General features: G+C 51.9%; 1 protein-coding gene across 1 annotated transcript in view; it reads right to left on the reverse strand.

The window, feature by feature from the left end:
* Window positions 1–7,136, reverse strand: part of FECH (ferrochelatase) — a 32,290-nt gene extending 25,154 nt beyond the window's left edge. The window contains exon 1 of the mRNA XM_032953879.2: window positions 7,030–7,136. Coding sequence (XP_032809770.1) covers window positions 7,030–7,063 — 34 coding nt within the window. The 5' untranslated portion in view covers window positions 7,064–7,136. The remainder of the gene's footprint in view (window positions 1–7,029) is intronic.
* Between the last annotated feature and the right edge of the window lie 8,940 nt (window positions 7,137–16,076).

Raw genomic sequence — 16,076 nt, forward strand, 5'->3', positions numbered from 1 at the left:
ACACCTCTGCTGTAGCAGACGGACAGAAAATATGGCATCTGTGCAGGACCGCCCTTTCCTGAAACCGCATTGGGGCTCCGCAAGCCTCTCCTCAGCGTGCCTTGCACGGCGATGCTGAATAATCCTTGCCAGGACCTTTCCCGGCACACTGAGGAGTGAGATGCCCCTGTAGTTGTTACAGTCATCACCACCTAGGCACAGGTGGTGATGGCGCCGGTGATGGCAGCCTCGGCCGGTTGGTGCGCCCTGTTTTGTCCAATTTTGTCTTGAGAGGGGCCTACTGTTCAGCACACCCGTGTTGGTGAGAGGGGCCTGCTGTTGAGGGGCCTGCTGTTCAGCACACCCGTGCTGGTGAGAGAGGCCTGCTGTTCATCACACCCGTGCTGGTGAGAGAGGCCTGCTGTTGAGGGGCCTGCTGTTCATCACACCCGTGCTGGTGAGAGAGGCCTGCTGTTCAGCACACCCGTGTTGAGGGGCCTGCTGTTCAGCACACCCGTGCTGGTGAGAGGAGCCTGCTGTTGAGGGGCCTGCTGTTCAGCACACCCGTGCTGGTGAGAGAGCCCTGCTGTTCAGCCCACCCGTGCTGGTGAGAGGGGCCTGCTGTTCAACACACCCGTGCTGGTGAGAGGGGCCTGCTGTTCATCACACCCGTGTTGGTGAGAGAGCTACGCAGACGCGGGATCCGAACAGTGCTTCCGAGCTTTTTCCTCTCCAACGTACGTTCACTGTACAACAAAATGGATGAACTTCAGCTACTGATGGTAAAAAACAAAGACTTTCTTTCATCTTCTGTTTTGTGCTTCACGGAGACATGGCTGTGTGATTTGATTCCGGACACTTCGCTACAACTAGCAGGATTCCATCTTGTAAGATCGGATCGTGACAGAGCACTCTCCGGCAAGACGAAAGGCGGTGGTATTTGTTTTTACATTAACAGTGGCTGGTGTGTAGATATCACAGTAATTCTGCAACATTGTTCTCCACTCCTTGAATCAATTTTTATAACCTGTAAACCGTTTTACTCGCCTCGCGAGTTCACGTCGCTCATTTTGGTCGGAGTTTATTTGCCGCCTTGTCCTCAGGTTAAAGAGGCCCAACGCATGCTCTCCAATCAGATTCTGAGTGTGGAGCGAGCAAATCCAGATTCGTTGGTTATCGTACTTGGCGACTTTAACAAAGGTAATCTCAGCCACGAACTCCCCAAATACATACAATTCATTAAATGCCCAACCAGAGAAGGGAACACTCTGGATCACTGCTACACTACAGTCAGTAGAGCCTACCACGCCGTCCCCCAAGCAGCACTAGGACACTCTGACCATGCCATGGTCCACCTGATTCCTGCATACAGGCAGAACTAAAACTCTGTAAACCTGCTATGAGGACATCTAAACAGTGGACCAGTGAGGCTGTGGAAGATTTGCGGGCGTGCTTAGACTGTACTGACTGGGATATGTTCACGACTGCTACCAATAGTCTGGATGAACTCACAGAGGCTGTGACGTCCTACATCAGCTTCTGTGAGGACTGCTGTATCCCAACACGTACCAAGGTGAACTTTAACAACAAGCCCTGGTTCTCAGCAAAGCTCAGAAGGTTGAGGTTGGAGAAGGAGGAAGCGTTTAGGAGTGGGGATAGAGACAGATTCAAGGAGTCGAAGAACAGGTTTAGCAAAGCGGTAAGAGAGGCTAAACGACTGTACTCAGAGAGACTAAAACACCAGTTCTCTACTAACGACGCTGCTTCTGTCTGGAGAGGGCTCAGGCAGATCACCAACTACAAACCCAGAGCCCCCCACACCACTAACGACTCCCGCCTAGCCAACGACCTGAACGAGTTCTACTGTAGATTTGAAAGACAATTGAACTGTCCTGAACCACCCCTTTCCACCCAAGAGGCCCCATCCCCCACCCATACTACAGAGACGACTCTCTCCTTTCAGGAGGGAGAAGTTAATAGACTTTTCAAGAGGCAGAATCCACGCAAAGCAGCCGGGCCGGACTCTGTCTCTCCAGCCACCCTCAGGCACTGCACTGACCAGCTGTCTCCGGTGTTCACCAACATCTTTAACACCTCCCTGGAGACATGCCATGTACCAGCCTGTCTCAAGTCCTCCACCATCATCCCTGTGCCCAAAAAGCTAAGGCCAACAGGAATAAATGATTACAGACCAGTCGACCTTACATCTGTGGTAATGAAGTCTTTTGAGCGCCTGGTCCTGGCACACCTCAAAGCCATCACAGACCCTCTCCTGGACCCCCTTCAGTTTGCCTACAGAGCCAACAGGTCTGTGGACGACGCAGTTAACACGGCCCTCCACTTCACCCTACAGCATCTGGATGCCCCAGCATCCTACGCCAGGATCCTGTTTGTGGACTTCAGCTCTGCCTTCAACACCATCATCCCTGCCCTGCTTCAGGACAAGCTTTTCCAGCTGAACGTCCCCTACACCACCTGTAAATGGATCACAGACTTCCTGTCTTACAGGAAGCAGTGCGTTAAGCTGGGAACACAAGTCTCTGACTCCAGGTCCATCAGCACCGAAACTCCTCAGGGCTGCGTCCTTTCCCCACTGCTCTTCTCCCTGTATACCAACAGCTGCACCTCCAATCATCTGTCCGTCAAACTCTTGAAGTTTGCGGACGACACCACCCTCATTGGGCTGATCTCTGGTGGGGATGAGTCTGACTATAAGTGGGAAGCTGACAACCTGGTGACCTGGTGTAGCCAGAACTTAGAGCTAAATGCTCTAAAGACAGTTGAGATGGTTGTGGACTTCAGGAAGAATACAGCCCCACTCACCCCCATCACCCTGTTAGACTCCCCGGTCAAAATTGTAGAGTCCTTCCGCTTCCTGGGCACTATTCTCTCCCGGGACCTCAACTGGGAACTGAACATCAGCTCCCTCACCAAGAGAGCTCAACAGAGGATGTACTTTTCTATGGCAGCTGAAGAAATTCAACCTGCCAAAGACAATGATGGTGCAATTCTATACAGCGATCATTGAATCCATCCTCACCTCCTCCATAACCGTCTGGTACGCTGCTGCCACTGCCAAGGACAAGAGCAGACTGCAGCGTATCATCCACACTGCTGAGAAGGTAATTGCCTGCAATCTACCAACCCTCGAGGACCTGCACACGACAAGGACCATGAGGCGAGCGAGGAAGATTATGGCCGATTCCTCCCACCCTGGACACTCTCTGTTTCAGATACTCCCCTCCGGCAGAAGGCTTCGGTCCATCAGGACCAAAACTCACGCCATAAAAACAGTTTCTTCCCATCTGCTGCTGGCCTGTTAAACAAGGCCAAGGGCTTACACTGATTTTAACATTTTATCTACATAATTACACCTTGCCGATATTAACTATGTTAACCTATTTGTATTTTTTAATTATATCTTAAAGCTATTTTATATTCGATATTTATTCAATTTTCTATACTTCAGCCCCTTGGTGTTAGACTTTTAACTATTATTATTATAGTAAGACTTGTTTAAAACTTATTTAAGATTTTAGATTCCTATATGTTGAATGTATGCACCATCCTGCCAAAGTAAATTCCATGTCGGTGTGAACTTACATGGCGAATAAAACCCTTTCTGATCTGGTCTGTGCGGTCCCCCTTCTTAAAGAGGGGAACCACCAAGGGCATCCTTCCAATCCTGCGGAACCCATCCATTGGTCCAGACTGTTGTTATGATGTCATATAGGGCAGTCTGTGCACAAACGCCACCCTCCCTCTGCATTTCGCTTGGGAGATCATCTCTACCCGGTGCCTTTCCTGGTCTCAGACTCCGGACCGCCTTCAGTACTTCCTCAACAGATGGCACCTCAGCCAGCCACTCACAGGGGGTGACTTCTTCCAATATTTGAGGCACTGCAGCCTCAGCAGGGTCATCCCCACTTTGTGCCACGATGTTTTCCTGGCTGAGGGATTTTCCCTCCCCTAGGACCTCACAGAAATGCTCAGGAAATCTGCAAACCTGTTCCTGGGGGTCGGAGATTTGATCACCGTTTGTTCCCCTAATGATGGTAATAAGTGTGGCGCTGCAGGTTACTTTTTTGATGGAGTTAAATAGAGATTTGTGATCGCGGGCCACTAAGGCAGACTCCATCTCCTCAGCAACCCGCGACCACCACCCATCCTTGCAGCGCCTCACGGCTCTCCGAACCTCCGAGCGAACGCTGCGGTAAGTCTCCTCATTCTCTGATGTGGGATTCTGTAGCCAATGACAGTGGGCCTGTCGCTTTTTATCAACTATCTTGAACACCTCCTCTGTCAGCCAGGGTCTCAGGGGAGGTCTAGACCGCGTACCCAAAGCAGCCATTGCAGCTGCATGAGTCACAGTCCTAAACCTCGCCCATTTACCCTCGACATCAGGAGGAGTGGGGGACGATGCCAACCCCAGCCGCAGGCGATGATGAAATTCTCGCTTGCAACTTTCATCAGATAACTGAGACCAGGCCACTTTAGGTTGGAATGGGGTCCTGGGTGTACACCCACAAGAGTGGAAGAATGGCAAGCGCATCTTACAGATGACAAGTCGATGGTCAGAGGGCAGATCAGCTCCACGGTAGGTCCTGGTGTCAAGGACATGGGCTCGCATCCGCTGGTCCGTCACTATGTAGTCCAGCAGATGTTCTTGCTTGGACCCGGCATGCATCCATGATGTTGTGTGGATGCGCCAATGCCGGAACAGCGTTTTGGTAATTACAAGCCCATGGGCTGCACAAAAATCGAGCAGCCTCCTACCGTTGTTATTGAGCTGATCTGGCTCATGCCCTCCAATCACTCCAGACCAGGTGCCGGCATCATGACCCACTCGGGCATTGAAGTCACCCAACAAGATGACTATCCCGAGGGGCCACTTTAGCCAGCACCTGTGACAGGAGGTCATAGAAGGCATCTGACTCATCGGCTTTGCCTGCATTCCTCCACGGATGTTCGTCTTCGGTGGGGGCATAAGGAACCACGACCACCACTCCTCGCCTCCGATTGATGGGAAGGCGAGCCCAAAGTAGCCTGGGGCTTACAGCTTCCCACACTTCACCACCACGCTCCCACGCCCCCTTCATTCTTTTGTTCATAGGAAGAGGCACACCCTGTTGTTTGGCAGTCTGCTGTCCCGAGTAGAGGACTGTCCACCCCTCATGGTGGCAGGAGCCAGAACCGATCCACCGGACCTCCTGAATGCCACAGAGATCCAGGCGGTACCGGTCCAGCTCCCGACAGAGGAGTAGCAGCCTCTCCTCCGCAGTGAGCGTTCGAAAATTCCACGTGGCCACACGAAGTGGCTTTTCGTTGTTTCTGGAGGAGCCCCGACGTTAGAGATTCAATCTCCTGGCTCCGCCAATTGGGGTTTGACCAGGAGACGTCATAGAGGCCTGTCCCCCCGGGACCTCCGGCACAAGCTTATTAGTTACATATTTCAGTCGTGGTTTAGTGGTAAATTTTTGAAGGTGGAGGGGTTACCAGCCCCTCGCACCCGTCCAGAGCCCCCGTTTAGCCCCTGTGGTGGTCACAGACGCCATGAGTTGAGGGGCCAATCGGAATTGGCCCTCCCCCCACAGCACTGTCCACGACGAAGTTGCCCGTCCGGCACCGCGAGGAGGTAGGGGGTTGTTTTGCCACACACACACAGGCACACACGCACGCTGGTCAGTTTGGGTTAGTTAAGCAGGAACACGTAAGTACAGTACAGTAAGAGCCCGATTCACGTCTCCCTCACTTTTTAAGTCGTTTCCCAAACGCGTCGTCACGTTACTGTGAACACCGCCACCCGAATCTGCGTCGCCTCAACCCCCACCACACGCAGCAGCAGCAGCATCGCCCGTCTCGTTTCTCGTTATCCGTCGCCACTCAGCCTTCGTCACCACCACCACCACCACCCACACATCGCTTTGATTTTTACGTCGCTTCGATATTCGTCGAGGCACCTTTCGGGCACGCATCCCCGACGTAAACCGGGGCATTGCCGTGGCAGCGCCGTCGCCTTTCTGCCGATCCACCGCACGTCTCCCCCCCACCCCATTCAATTATTTTTTGTAGTTTTAATTATCCGCTGCCGTCACACCGACCCACCCGTCCCACACTATTCACATTCCACATCATGCAGCATCGCCGATTCCGCAAGCCGAAGGGGAGAGGTAAGGGCAGGCCCGAGAGGAGAGCGCGGCCCGGGAGGAGAGCCACAGCCCGTGAGGAGACGGAGCGATGGAATCGTCTCGAGCGTGGGGACTGACGCGCGGGGAGACGCGGCGACAGCTTGGGGCGGGCGGCCTTCATCCAGCAGCGGAGCGATCGTGGCCGATGATCCAAGTAAACTTACACCCCCCACCGCCCTCGACGTGAAACCAAAGCAGCGGAATTCTAACGGCGATCAATGAAATCGTTTTGTGACTATTCTATAGTTAAATAGTCGACGATGAGAGATAGTTAAAGACGGTGGAGGTGGTTGATCGCGAGTGTTTGCGAGCGCCTGTTTGTAGTGGCGGGGTGTGGGAGTTCGATTCCAGGCCACGGTCACCATCGCGAGTGACCGAACGGGTTCGTCTCGTACCTGGAGCTGAGCCTAAAACGACGCCGCGCTCGAGAAGCGGCCAGCGACTAATCGGCGATTTGTAAAGGTGAGACAAAGGCGGCCGTGCGGCGTGCGTCAACTCGCGTTACGCCACCGACCCCCAACGGCGCGCACGCCGCGCCGGCTAAGCACGGGAGGTGCTCGCTCACAGCACACATGGCCAACAGCGGCCGCCATTCACCACCAAGTCACGTCACCACACCGCGTTGTACCAGGCTAGGTGCACGTTCTCTTGCACATCAACACACGCACACGTGAGCGCGCGCGTGGTGGCGTCCGGCACAGTGGTAATATGACTGCGCTCGTCTCCCACGGCCGTTTCTGATTCTCTGACAGCACACCACCACCCCCCACCAAGTCCTTCAGACAGAAAGCAACAGCAGCGAGCGCTCGAGAGGAGAGACAAAGGCGCGCGGGAGGCTGCTGCTACTGCGTTCACTGCTCACCTCTGCACACGCGACCAAGCACCGCCGCTGCCATGGCTGAACTGTGATCACGTGGAGCGGCGGGGCGGGGGAATGAAGGTGGGGGCCGGGGGAGGGGGAGAATCCGTGACCCCGCCCACTCAAGTTTAACCCCGCCTATTCGGTCTAATCCCGCCCACTGAACCCGCCCACTAAACGTAAACCCCGACCCGGCTGGCTCCGCCTGTTCGGAGTAATCCCGCCCATTTATGCTAAATAATGCTGTGACCCCCGCCTACTAAGGGTGACCCCGCCCCACTTCTTACAACCTCCGCCCAGGGCTTTTTAACCACGCCCACAAACAAGCCCATAGCCCAGCCCACAACGGGTGAACCCCGCCCACAAGTTCCACCTGGCCCCGCCCACACGTTATACAAGCGCTCCCGTGAGAAAATTATCATCATGCGAGATGTTAACTACCTCGCCCGGTATGCAGGAGGTCGTGGGCTCGATCATGACCCTGACGCCTGCTGTATATTTGGAGTTTGCGTGTCTCATCATCATCACGGTGGCTAGGAGATGTTAACTACCTCGCCTGGTATACATGAGGTCGTGGGCTCGATCATGACCATGACGCCTGCTGTATATTTGGAGTTTGCGTGTCTCATCATCATCACGGTGGCTATGAGATGTTAACTACCTCGCCTGGTATGCAGGAGGTCATGGTCTCGATCATGACCCTGACGCTTGCTGTATATTTGGAGTTTGCGTGTCTCATCATCATCACGGTGGCTCGGAGATGTTAACTACCTCGCCTGGTATGCAGGAGGTCGTGGGCTCGATCCCGACCCTGACGCCTGCCGCTATATATTTGGAGTTTGCCTGTCTCTATTTTTTTTCTCTCTCCCCGTGGTCACGTGGATTTTTTTTTCTCCGGGCCCGCCGGTTTTTCCCTTCAAGTTCAGAATCAACATAAACGCTGCTATACATTTCCGCATGAACAGCCACTTGGTTGAGCTAGCATTCGTGGCCAGGTCGCTTATGAAAAAAAGAGCTATATACAGTACCTGTCAACCCCTTATCAGTGCCCTACCTTATTACAGACCAACTCAGACCTTATTGGTCAGCCCGTTCCCTTACAAATCTCAACGTTCATCCTACAAAGCCCCATCACAATGGAGAAACACAGACATAAAACACATTTTTGTGCCCTTATTGAAACGGCTGTACGCCGTATGGACCTTAAAACTCAATTTCCCCTGTACAAGAATACGGCTAAACCGTGTGGGTTTGACACGGTTTGTATATAGCTCAGTGGGCCTTAGGGGCCGTCCATAAATGACGTCACACACCTAGGGGGGGGGGGAGTCAGACATTTGTGACGATGTGTGACGATGGGGGGGAGGGGGTTGAGAAATGTGACGTCACATCAAAATGCACAACTTTAAATATAAACAACACGTTCTACTTAATTAAATAGACTTTTTTTATAAATGTTTTCTCCTACAACATCAGAGTGCAGCGCCAGATTAACTACGCACTACAATGATAATAGTTTAAAGCTATTTGAAGCATTTTTGGGGGGGGGAGAGGGCAGAGCTTTGTGACGTCATATTTGAGGGGGGTGTCTGACTTTTTGTGACGCCGTGTGACGAAGGGGGGGGGGGGGTCAAAAATCGTCCAAAATCGCGTGACGTCATTTATGGACGGCCCCTTACCTGGTAAAAAATTTTTAAAAATGTTCTGGATGACCCCACCACCACCAGCGGTCGTATTCCGCGATGTTCGTGTTTTTGTTTGTTGCTGTTGCACCCGATTCAAGAGCCGAATGGCTCACAGGGCTCTACCAAATAAATGAAACTATGAACTGAACTATGGAACTATGTGCGTCGGCCTAACTACCGAGGCCATTGCAGTTCGCGACGTAGTCCAGAAGGTGGCAGGCGCCTCCTTCGCTGGGGCCGCGGTTGCTGCTGCTGCTTCTGCTGCTTGACTGCCATTTCGGAAATTGCTTTGCGCAATCGGCTATATGATCTTCGACACAATCACCCGTGCCACATATCTATCCAGCGTTTGGGGTCTCGTCTGTGGTGCAAGTAAGCACGATAGCGTGCTTACGATAACACAAGGAAAGCAATCGGGTCAAAAAAATTGGTTGCACAAACCACGGCTTCAATTCTTACGGATTTATTTTAAGAAAATTCCACCAAACCCCAAACTCCCAGAGCCCCCCACCCCCCCCCCCCCTGCCATTTCGCGCATAACGAGGTGGTGATGAAGAAGTGATGATGACGTGGACGTGAAAGGAGGTTTTCCTACAATAGCCGCGTACCTGTCAGAAAGAATGATGCCCCTCTCGCATCAGCGCGTCACAGCGCCTATGGGGCGAGTCCTTACACGCAGCAGCGGGTCAAACTTGTTGAAAACTGCCGGTCGGTGTCATTCGGAATCGGAACGGTTTTTTTACACTGTAGGAATCCGATGAGCTATGAAGCTCATTTTCACCACAGATGTACAGTCGAGAGCCCCACCCACGCCACGTTACGCCATCACGTCGCTGTTACGTGCGACAGGCACGACGCCTCGTCACCCGCCACCAACCAGCAACTTTCTCTCTCCGATAAACGAGTAACCCGCTACCCTGGCGCACGCCCCAAGTCACCCATAAAGCCGTGCCCTGATACTGTAATTCACACACGTTCACGAGCCATCCAATTCACAGCACTGCAATTCAATACCAAAGAGGAGAAAGGCATTGCTGGGACCTGGGAGTCACGCAGGAGATTTCCGACGCGGTGAGTCAGAGAGAGTCACGTGCACATTTGGGATCGAGTCAACTGCTGAACCATAAAAGCCAAACAACAACAACAACCTCGGAGTCCAGCCCACTGCTAAATCTATAAATCTTCCATTGTCCGTTATTTAACAAGGTCACAGTTGAGTTGTCTCTTGAATCTCGACGAAATTTCGCCGCTGGTACTTTGTGACCAGGTCTACTTTCTTCGGGCTAAAGCTGTCAGGCAACCGTGAGATAGATCTGTGCTTTTCTCACTGCACACAGCAAGGGGAAAAAAGTAATGGAAGAAAACAGTAAGGCTTTTGCCCAGCATTGAAAAGTTACAGGGTTGACAACAATAACAACTATTCTACATCGTTATATCACTGGCCCTTTAATGACAGCATCACTGCCGAGGAAACGCTGATAATTCCCTCCTGACATTCTAAACTAAACTATTTTTTTCATTTTACCAGATAAGACCCACTGAGCTATTTTTTTTAAGTTAGATGGCCACAAATGATAGCTCAACGAAGTGGCTCATCACGTGGACATTTACAACAGCCAAACACTCTAAACGCGTGATGTTGATTCTAAATGTGGAATGAAAAACCGGCGGATCCGGAGAAAAATCGACGCCACCACGGGGATAGAGTGAGAGGCATTCAAACTTCAAATATACAGCAGCAGGCGTCAGGGTTGGTATCGAGCCCACGACCTTCCCGTATACCAGGCGAGGTTGTAAACATCTCCTAGCCACCGTAGCGTCCACTGGGCGGTCGTTGTGCGGAGTGAATTGTCGACCGCACCTAAAAAACTGGTCGCAGGCCAACCGATTTCCCTACGGCCTAATCACCCGGAATGGGCACAATCGCGTCAGATCTTAGGGGTTAAAGAGGGTTCAGCCTGGATGGTTGTGCTTGGATGGGCGACCACTAATGCACGCCAGGTTGTGATCGACAGTTTTGTATTGTGATGTGCCGATCCAACCAGCAAGATGAATGAGTTCACAGCAGTCGGCTGCTCGGCAGGCCACGTGCTGTGGGGTGACGTGTGGGTACTCCCACCTACTCCACGACACCTCGCCCGTGTCAACGTGGAGGCCAACTACCCTCTAAAGAAGCCCTCGAGGGCTCTCTCGAGTAGGAGGCCCTTCAGCCAGCAGTGGCCCGATCGAGCAATTACAGGGGCTGCGTCTTTACCTTTTGTTCCGCTTCTATGACGCTACCACGTCTCTGCTCCCAGACTCCAACGCCCCGCACCGCAATGGCGCTCGAATAAAATAATTCTCAAATAACTCCCACGGCCCACTCGGCTTGGGGAAGCCCTCATCCAGCGGTGGATCGACGCAAAAATAGGCCGTGCAGATCGTCCGCGAGCACGTCGCCACGCAGCTGGTGGCCAGGAGAACGGCAGGCGCCGGTGACCCGGACGGAGCAATCGCTGCCCCCGAATGTCACCAGCGGCCTGCCCAGTCGCCCTCCTCACAAATTCACCTCGCGACAGCAGCGGCCCCTAGAGCAACAAGAGTCGCGTTTTCTCCTCCTCTGTATCTCTTGCCTTCTCCTCCTCCTCTTCACGCCCCAATAACAGGTCCCTGCAGGGTGGGCTGGTAGGAACATTGGAATTTTGCGCAATTTTATTTTTACACCCCAACAGCACGAGATTTCATCGTTAATGAAAGGGGACGGACGGACGGACACATTAATCTATTGCAGGCTGGTACACTCAGTTTACAACTTCGTTCCTACCAGTATAATGTGGGTTTAACTCTCCAACACCCAACCGGTGCGCTGCTGTACTAGTAACTAACTGGCACCTTTTGTTTACGTGACAAACAGTGCTAATTGGCTGTGTCGGGTGGTGGCGGGTTTAACGACACCACATTTATATTTACGCGATCTAACCCCCCCCCCAAAAAAATCCTTTATGGACCATATACTTGGTATGCACGGTATGTTGAACTTGTTTCGTCGCCAACCATGCTCATCGGAGGTGCGAGAAACTACATTGGGTTGAGTGGTGCATTATTATTATCATCATCATCATCATGCATCTACCAACAACAAAAACCCACAACTTTTAATATCACGGGAGGACTGTCATATTTCCCTCAGGATAGCAGCTGCCTCAACGAGCAGGAAGATTCCTGGGGAAACCTCGGACAAGTGGCAAAAACCCGACTGCCATAATCCATCGCCTCCGGCACCGTCCTCACCAGGGAGAGACTCTGCCACAGGACAATTCAAGAGCCGAATGGCTCACAGGGCTATACCAAATACATAAATGGAAGTGAAATTCGTGCCGCCCCCAGCTGTGGCCTTCCAATCCCCCTCCCTCCACCCACGAACTAACTCTGCGTTCCGGCCGCATCCTGCAATGAATTTGTGCAATTAGGGGCCGTTCAAAAATGACGTCACGCGATTTTGGACGATTTTTGACCCCACCCCCTTACGTCATACGGCGTTAGAAAAAGTCAGACCCCCCGTCAAATATGACGTTACAAAGCTCTGCCCCCCCCCCCAAAAAAAACATTTCCATTTTGAAAATAAAACATGCTTCAAATCGCTTAAACTATTGTCATTGTAGTGCGTATTTAATGTGACGTCACATTTCTCAACCCCCCAAACCTCGTCACAAATGTCTGACCCCCCCGCCCCCCCCGCCTAGGTGCGTGACGTCATTTATGGACGGCCCCAAAGCAACCGAATATCCGCGCGCCGTCGGTCTCGGCGTCAGTGCGAGTCGAGTGAACGCGGTGCCTCAAATACGGCGAAGGAACCTGGCCGATTGTGGCCGGTTCGATGCGTGATGGGGCACGTGTTCACGGTAGATTCCCGAGTGCAGTTGCAGGCTTTGACACACTGGCGACACTGCATCACTGGTGGGGGGTTGGAGGAGGCTGAGCCCCCCCCCGCCCCCAATTCTTCTGAAGGATCCACGCCCCGCCCCCCCCTTTCTCAAATCGCGTCAAGTCCAGATATGTCGGTGACACAATCTGGCCCACTGGTGGCAAGTGGAACGACGTGCTCCCCAGCCCCCCCCCCCTCGTACTCACGATGGGGGGGCCGTGAGTGCTGGGACAGAACGCACGCAGACACCATCGGAGCGGAAACTCATTCGGCTTTGTCTTTCCCAATTTTTTGTTTAAGTTAGTTTAACATTCGCTGTGTGTTCCCCCTAGGCCCCGACACCGTCAATCTCGAGTGAAAACTCATTTCTCGAGAAGCGCTTTCCGCGTTTAGTGCTGTTGCCCTTCCCCCGCACCTCCGATTCGCACGGTTGACTACGTACGGTGCGAAAGAAGTTCAACAAGGTCATCCCCCCGGGCTGCTGCTGCTGCCGCCACTCTCTGGAGCTCGCTCTCCCCGCCTCCCGTCGTCTTCCACCTGTGGGACAGGTGCGCGCAGGCGGTGCAACTGCACCGGGGCCCATGTGCTTGGCCGCGAAGAGATGGAAATTGGCCACGCGAGAGGGGGAAGATCGCCACCCCTTGCACCAGGAGCCAGGCTAACCACGCCACGCCACTGACTCTGGACTGTCTCTCTGTGTGTCTCTGTATCTGTGTCTCTCCCTGTATCTGTGTGTGTGTCTCTCTCTGTGGATCTGTATGTGTATCTCTCTCTCTGTATCAGTGTGTGTCTCTCTCTGTATCTGTGTCTTTCTCTGTGTATCTGTGTGTGTCTCTCTCTGTGTATCTGTGTGTGTGTGTCTCTCTCTGTGTATCTGTGTCTCTCTGTGTATCTGTCTCTCTCTGTGTGTATCTGTCTGTCTCTCTGTCTCTCTGTGTGTCTCTCTGTCTCTCTGTGTATGTGTGTCTCTCTCTGTGTATCTGTGTGTCTCTCTCTGTGTATCTGTGTGTGTGTCTCTCTCTGTGTATCTGTGTGTCTCTCTCTGTGTATGTGTGTGTCTCTGTGTATCTGTGTCTCTCTCTGTGTATGTGTCTCTCTGTGTATCTGTGTGTCTCTCTCTGTGTATCTGTGTGTCTCTCTCTGTGTATCTGTGTGTGTCTCTGTGTATCTGTGTGTGTCTCTCTCTCTGTGTGTGTCTCTGTGTATCTGTGTGTCTCTCTCTCTGTGTATCTGTGTGTGTGTCTCTGTGTATCTGTGTGTGTGGATCTCTGTGTATCTGTGTGTGTCTCTCTCTGTGTATCTGTGTGTATCTCTCTGTGTATGTGTGTCTCTCTGTGTATCTGTGTCTCTCTCTGTGTATCTGTGTGTGTGTCTCTGTGTATCTGTGTCTCTCTCTCTGTGTATCTGTGTGTGTGTCTCTGTGTATCTGTGTGTGTGTCTCTCTGTGTATCTGTGTGTCTCTCTCTGTGTATCTGTGTGTCTCTCTCTGTGTATGTGTGTCTCTCTCTCTGTGTATCTGTGTGTGTCTCTCTCTCTGTGTATGTGTGTCTCTCTGTGTATCTGTGTGTCTCTCTCTCTGTGTATCTGTGTGTGTGTCTCTCTCTGTGTATCTGTGTGTCTCTGTGTATCTGTGTGTGTCTCTCTCTCTCTGTATCTGTGTGTGTGTCTCTGTGTATCTGTGTGTGTGTCTCTCTCTGTGTATCTGTGTGTGTCTCTGTGTATCTGTGTGTCTCTCTCTGTGTGTCTCTCTCTGTGTATCTGTGTCTCTGTGTATCTGTGTGTCTCTCTCTCTCTGTGTACCTATCTCTGTGTATCTATGTGTCTCTCTCTCTGTGTATGTGTGACTCTCTGTGTATCTGTGTGTCTCTCGTCTCCCCTACAATCATTGGCAATGCCGCTGGGCCGTGGGCTTGAATTACAACCCCGCTCGCTCGCTCACTCGCGCACAGCCGTCGCTAATGAAATGCGTAGCAACAGCAACCCAATTGAGAAACAGCAGGGCCTCATCATCTCAATCCCAACGATGTAACGGCGCAAGTCAGTGGCGCAGTTATCAAGTGCGCAGGCGGTGCAACTGCGCCGGGGCCCAGGTTTGCTGCGTGCCCAGGAAGAGAAGGGGATGCTGTGAAAGGGGTCCCATCTCATTCCTTGCACCAGAGCCCGGGGCAGCCACCTCCTCCATTGAACACAATCTATGAATACTGTGTATTGTAACCATTTAAACTGTTATCACTCTGATGCAGACTAATAATGCTCTCCTTAGTCTCTAATTGTGGCGCCACGCTGGTGAGATGTTAACTCCCTCGCCTGGTATACAGGAGGTCGTGGGTTCGATCCCGACCCTGACTGCCTGCTGTTGTATATTTGGAGTTTGCGTCTGTCTCTCTCCCCGTGGTCGTGTGGATTTTTGTCCGGGTCTTCCCCTCCACATTTACAATCAACATGTGTTGATTATCAATGCTATAAATTCCACACGATAAGACCACCTCGTTAAGCTATAATTTATAATAGATAGGTCTCTTCTGAAAAAGAGCTTAAAGCTCAGTGAGGCTTACCTGGTAAAATAAATAATAGTTTTTAGTTTAATTTGTGTGCAGACAGATGAGCAGACAGCGGTGCATTGTCTGTGGGAGTTGTCAGAGGCTGATTCAGCCTGGCGTGCCCAGACACGCTGATCTAGACAAACAAAAGTTACAAAAATAGACACCCCTAACCATCAATCAATGCTGGGCCCATTTAATGGACACTCGGATAATGAATGAATGGCACATAACGCAACAACGAGGTCAGCTCGGGTTAATTATAGACGTGACGGAGTTTCGTGGCGGCAATAATGAAGCGTGGCAATCTGCGCCGGAGTCAGCTGAGCGAGGTAAACTGGGAAGCGAGTGTGTTGTGAGTGCCTCGTGGGAGAACTCCGTGGGTGAATCCCACGTGAATCCTACCAGCAGTGAGATACGCGCCTTACAAAGCAAGGTCGCTGAAGCACACACACACAGAGAGAGAGTTGTTTGCTTCCATTCTTCTTCTCGTTGTCGTATGGCGGCTGATGCAGATGCAGGGCATCAACTTACAATTTCACATTTATAGCATTATTTTGGCGATTTTGCAAACGTTTTGGTTTAGCCATGTTTGTTTGTTGTAGTACACAGTTAGCCTGGTAATTTCAATCTAAATTGTCTTATGGTTGTTATTGTTTGACTTGCATCCCACTGGGATTTTTGCACACAGCGTTGATATGCGGTGCTTTTTCTAGAAGACTATGCTGTTTTTTCCTGGATTTTTCTGTTGCACGTAGTCACTTTAAGATGTTTTCTTGTTCACGTTTTCGTTTGTTGCGGTTGCACCCGAGTCAAGAGCCGCATGGCTCACATGGCTATACCAAATAAATGAAACTGAAAACTGAAACTTTCAGGTGGTAAGGCGCAGATAAACCGAGTCGGGAGTAGCGGAGTGTATGC

The sequence above is a fragment of the Petromyzon marinus genome, chromosome 13 (assembly GCF_048934315.1).
Source record: "Petromyzon marinus isolate PM22_M1 ecotype Great Lakes invasive population chromosome 13, UKy_Petmar_22M1.pri1.0, whole genome shotgun sequence".
NCBI lineage: Eukaryota > Metazoa > Chordata > Hyperoartia > Petromyzontiformes > Petromyzontidae > Petromyzon > Petromyzon marinus.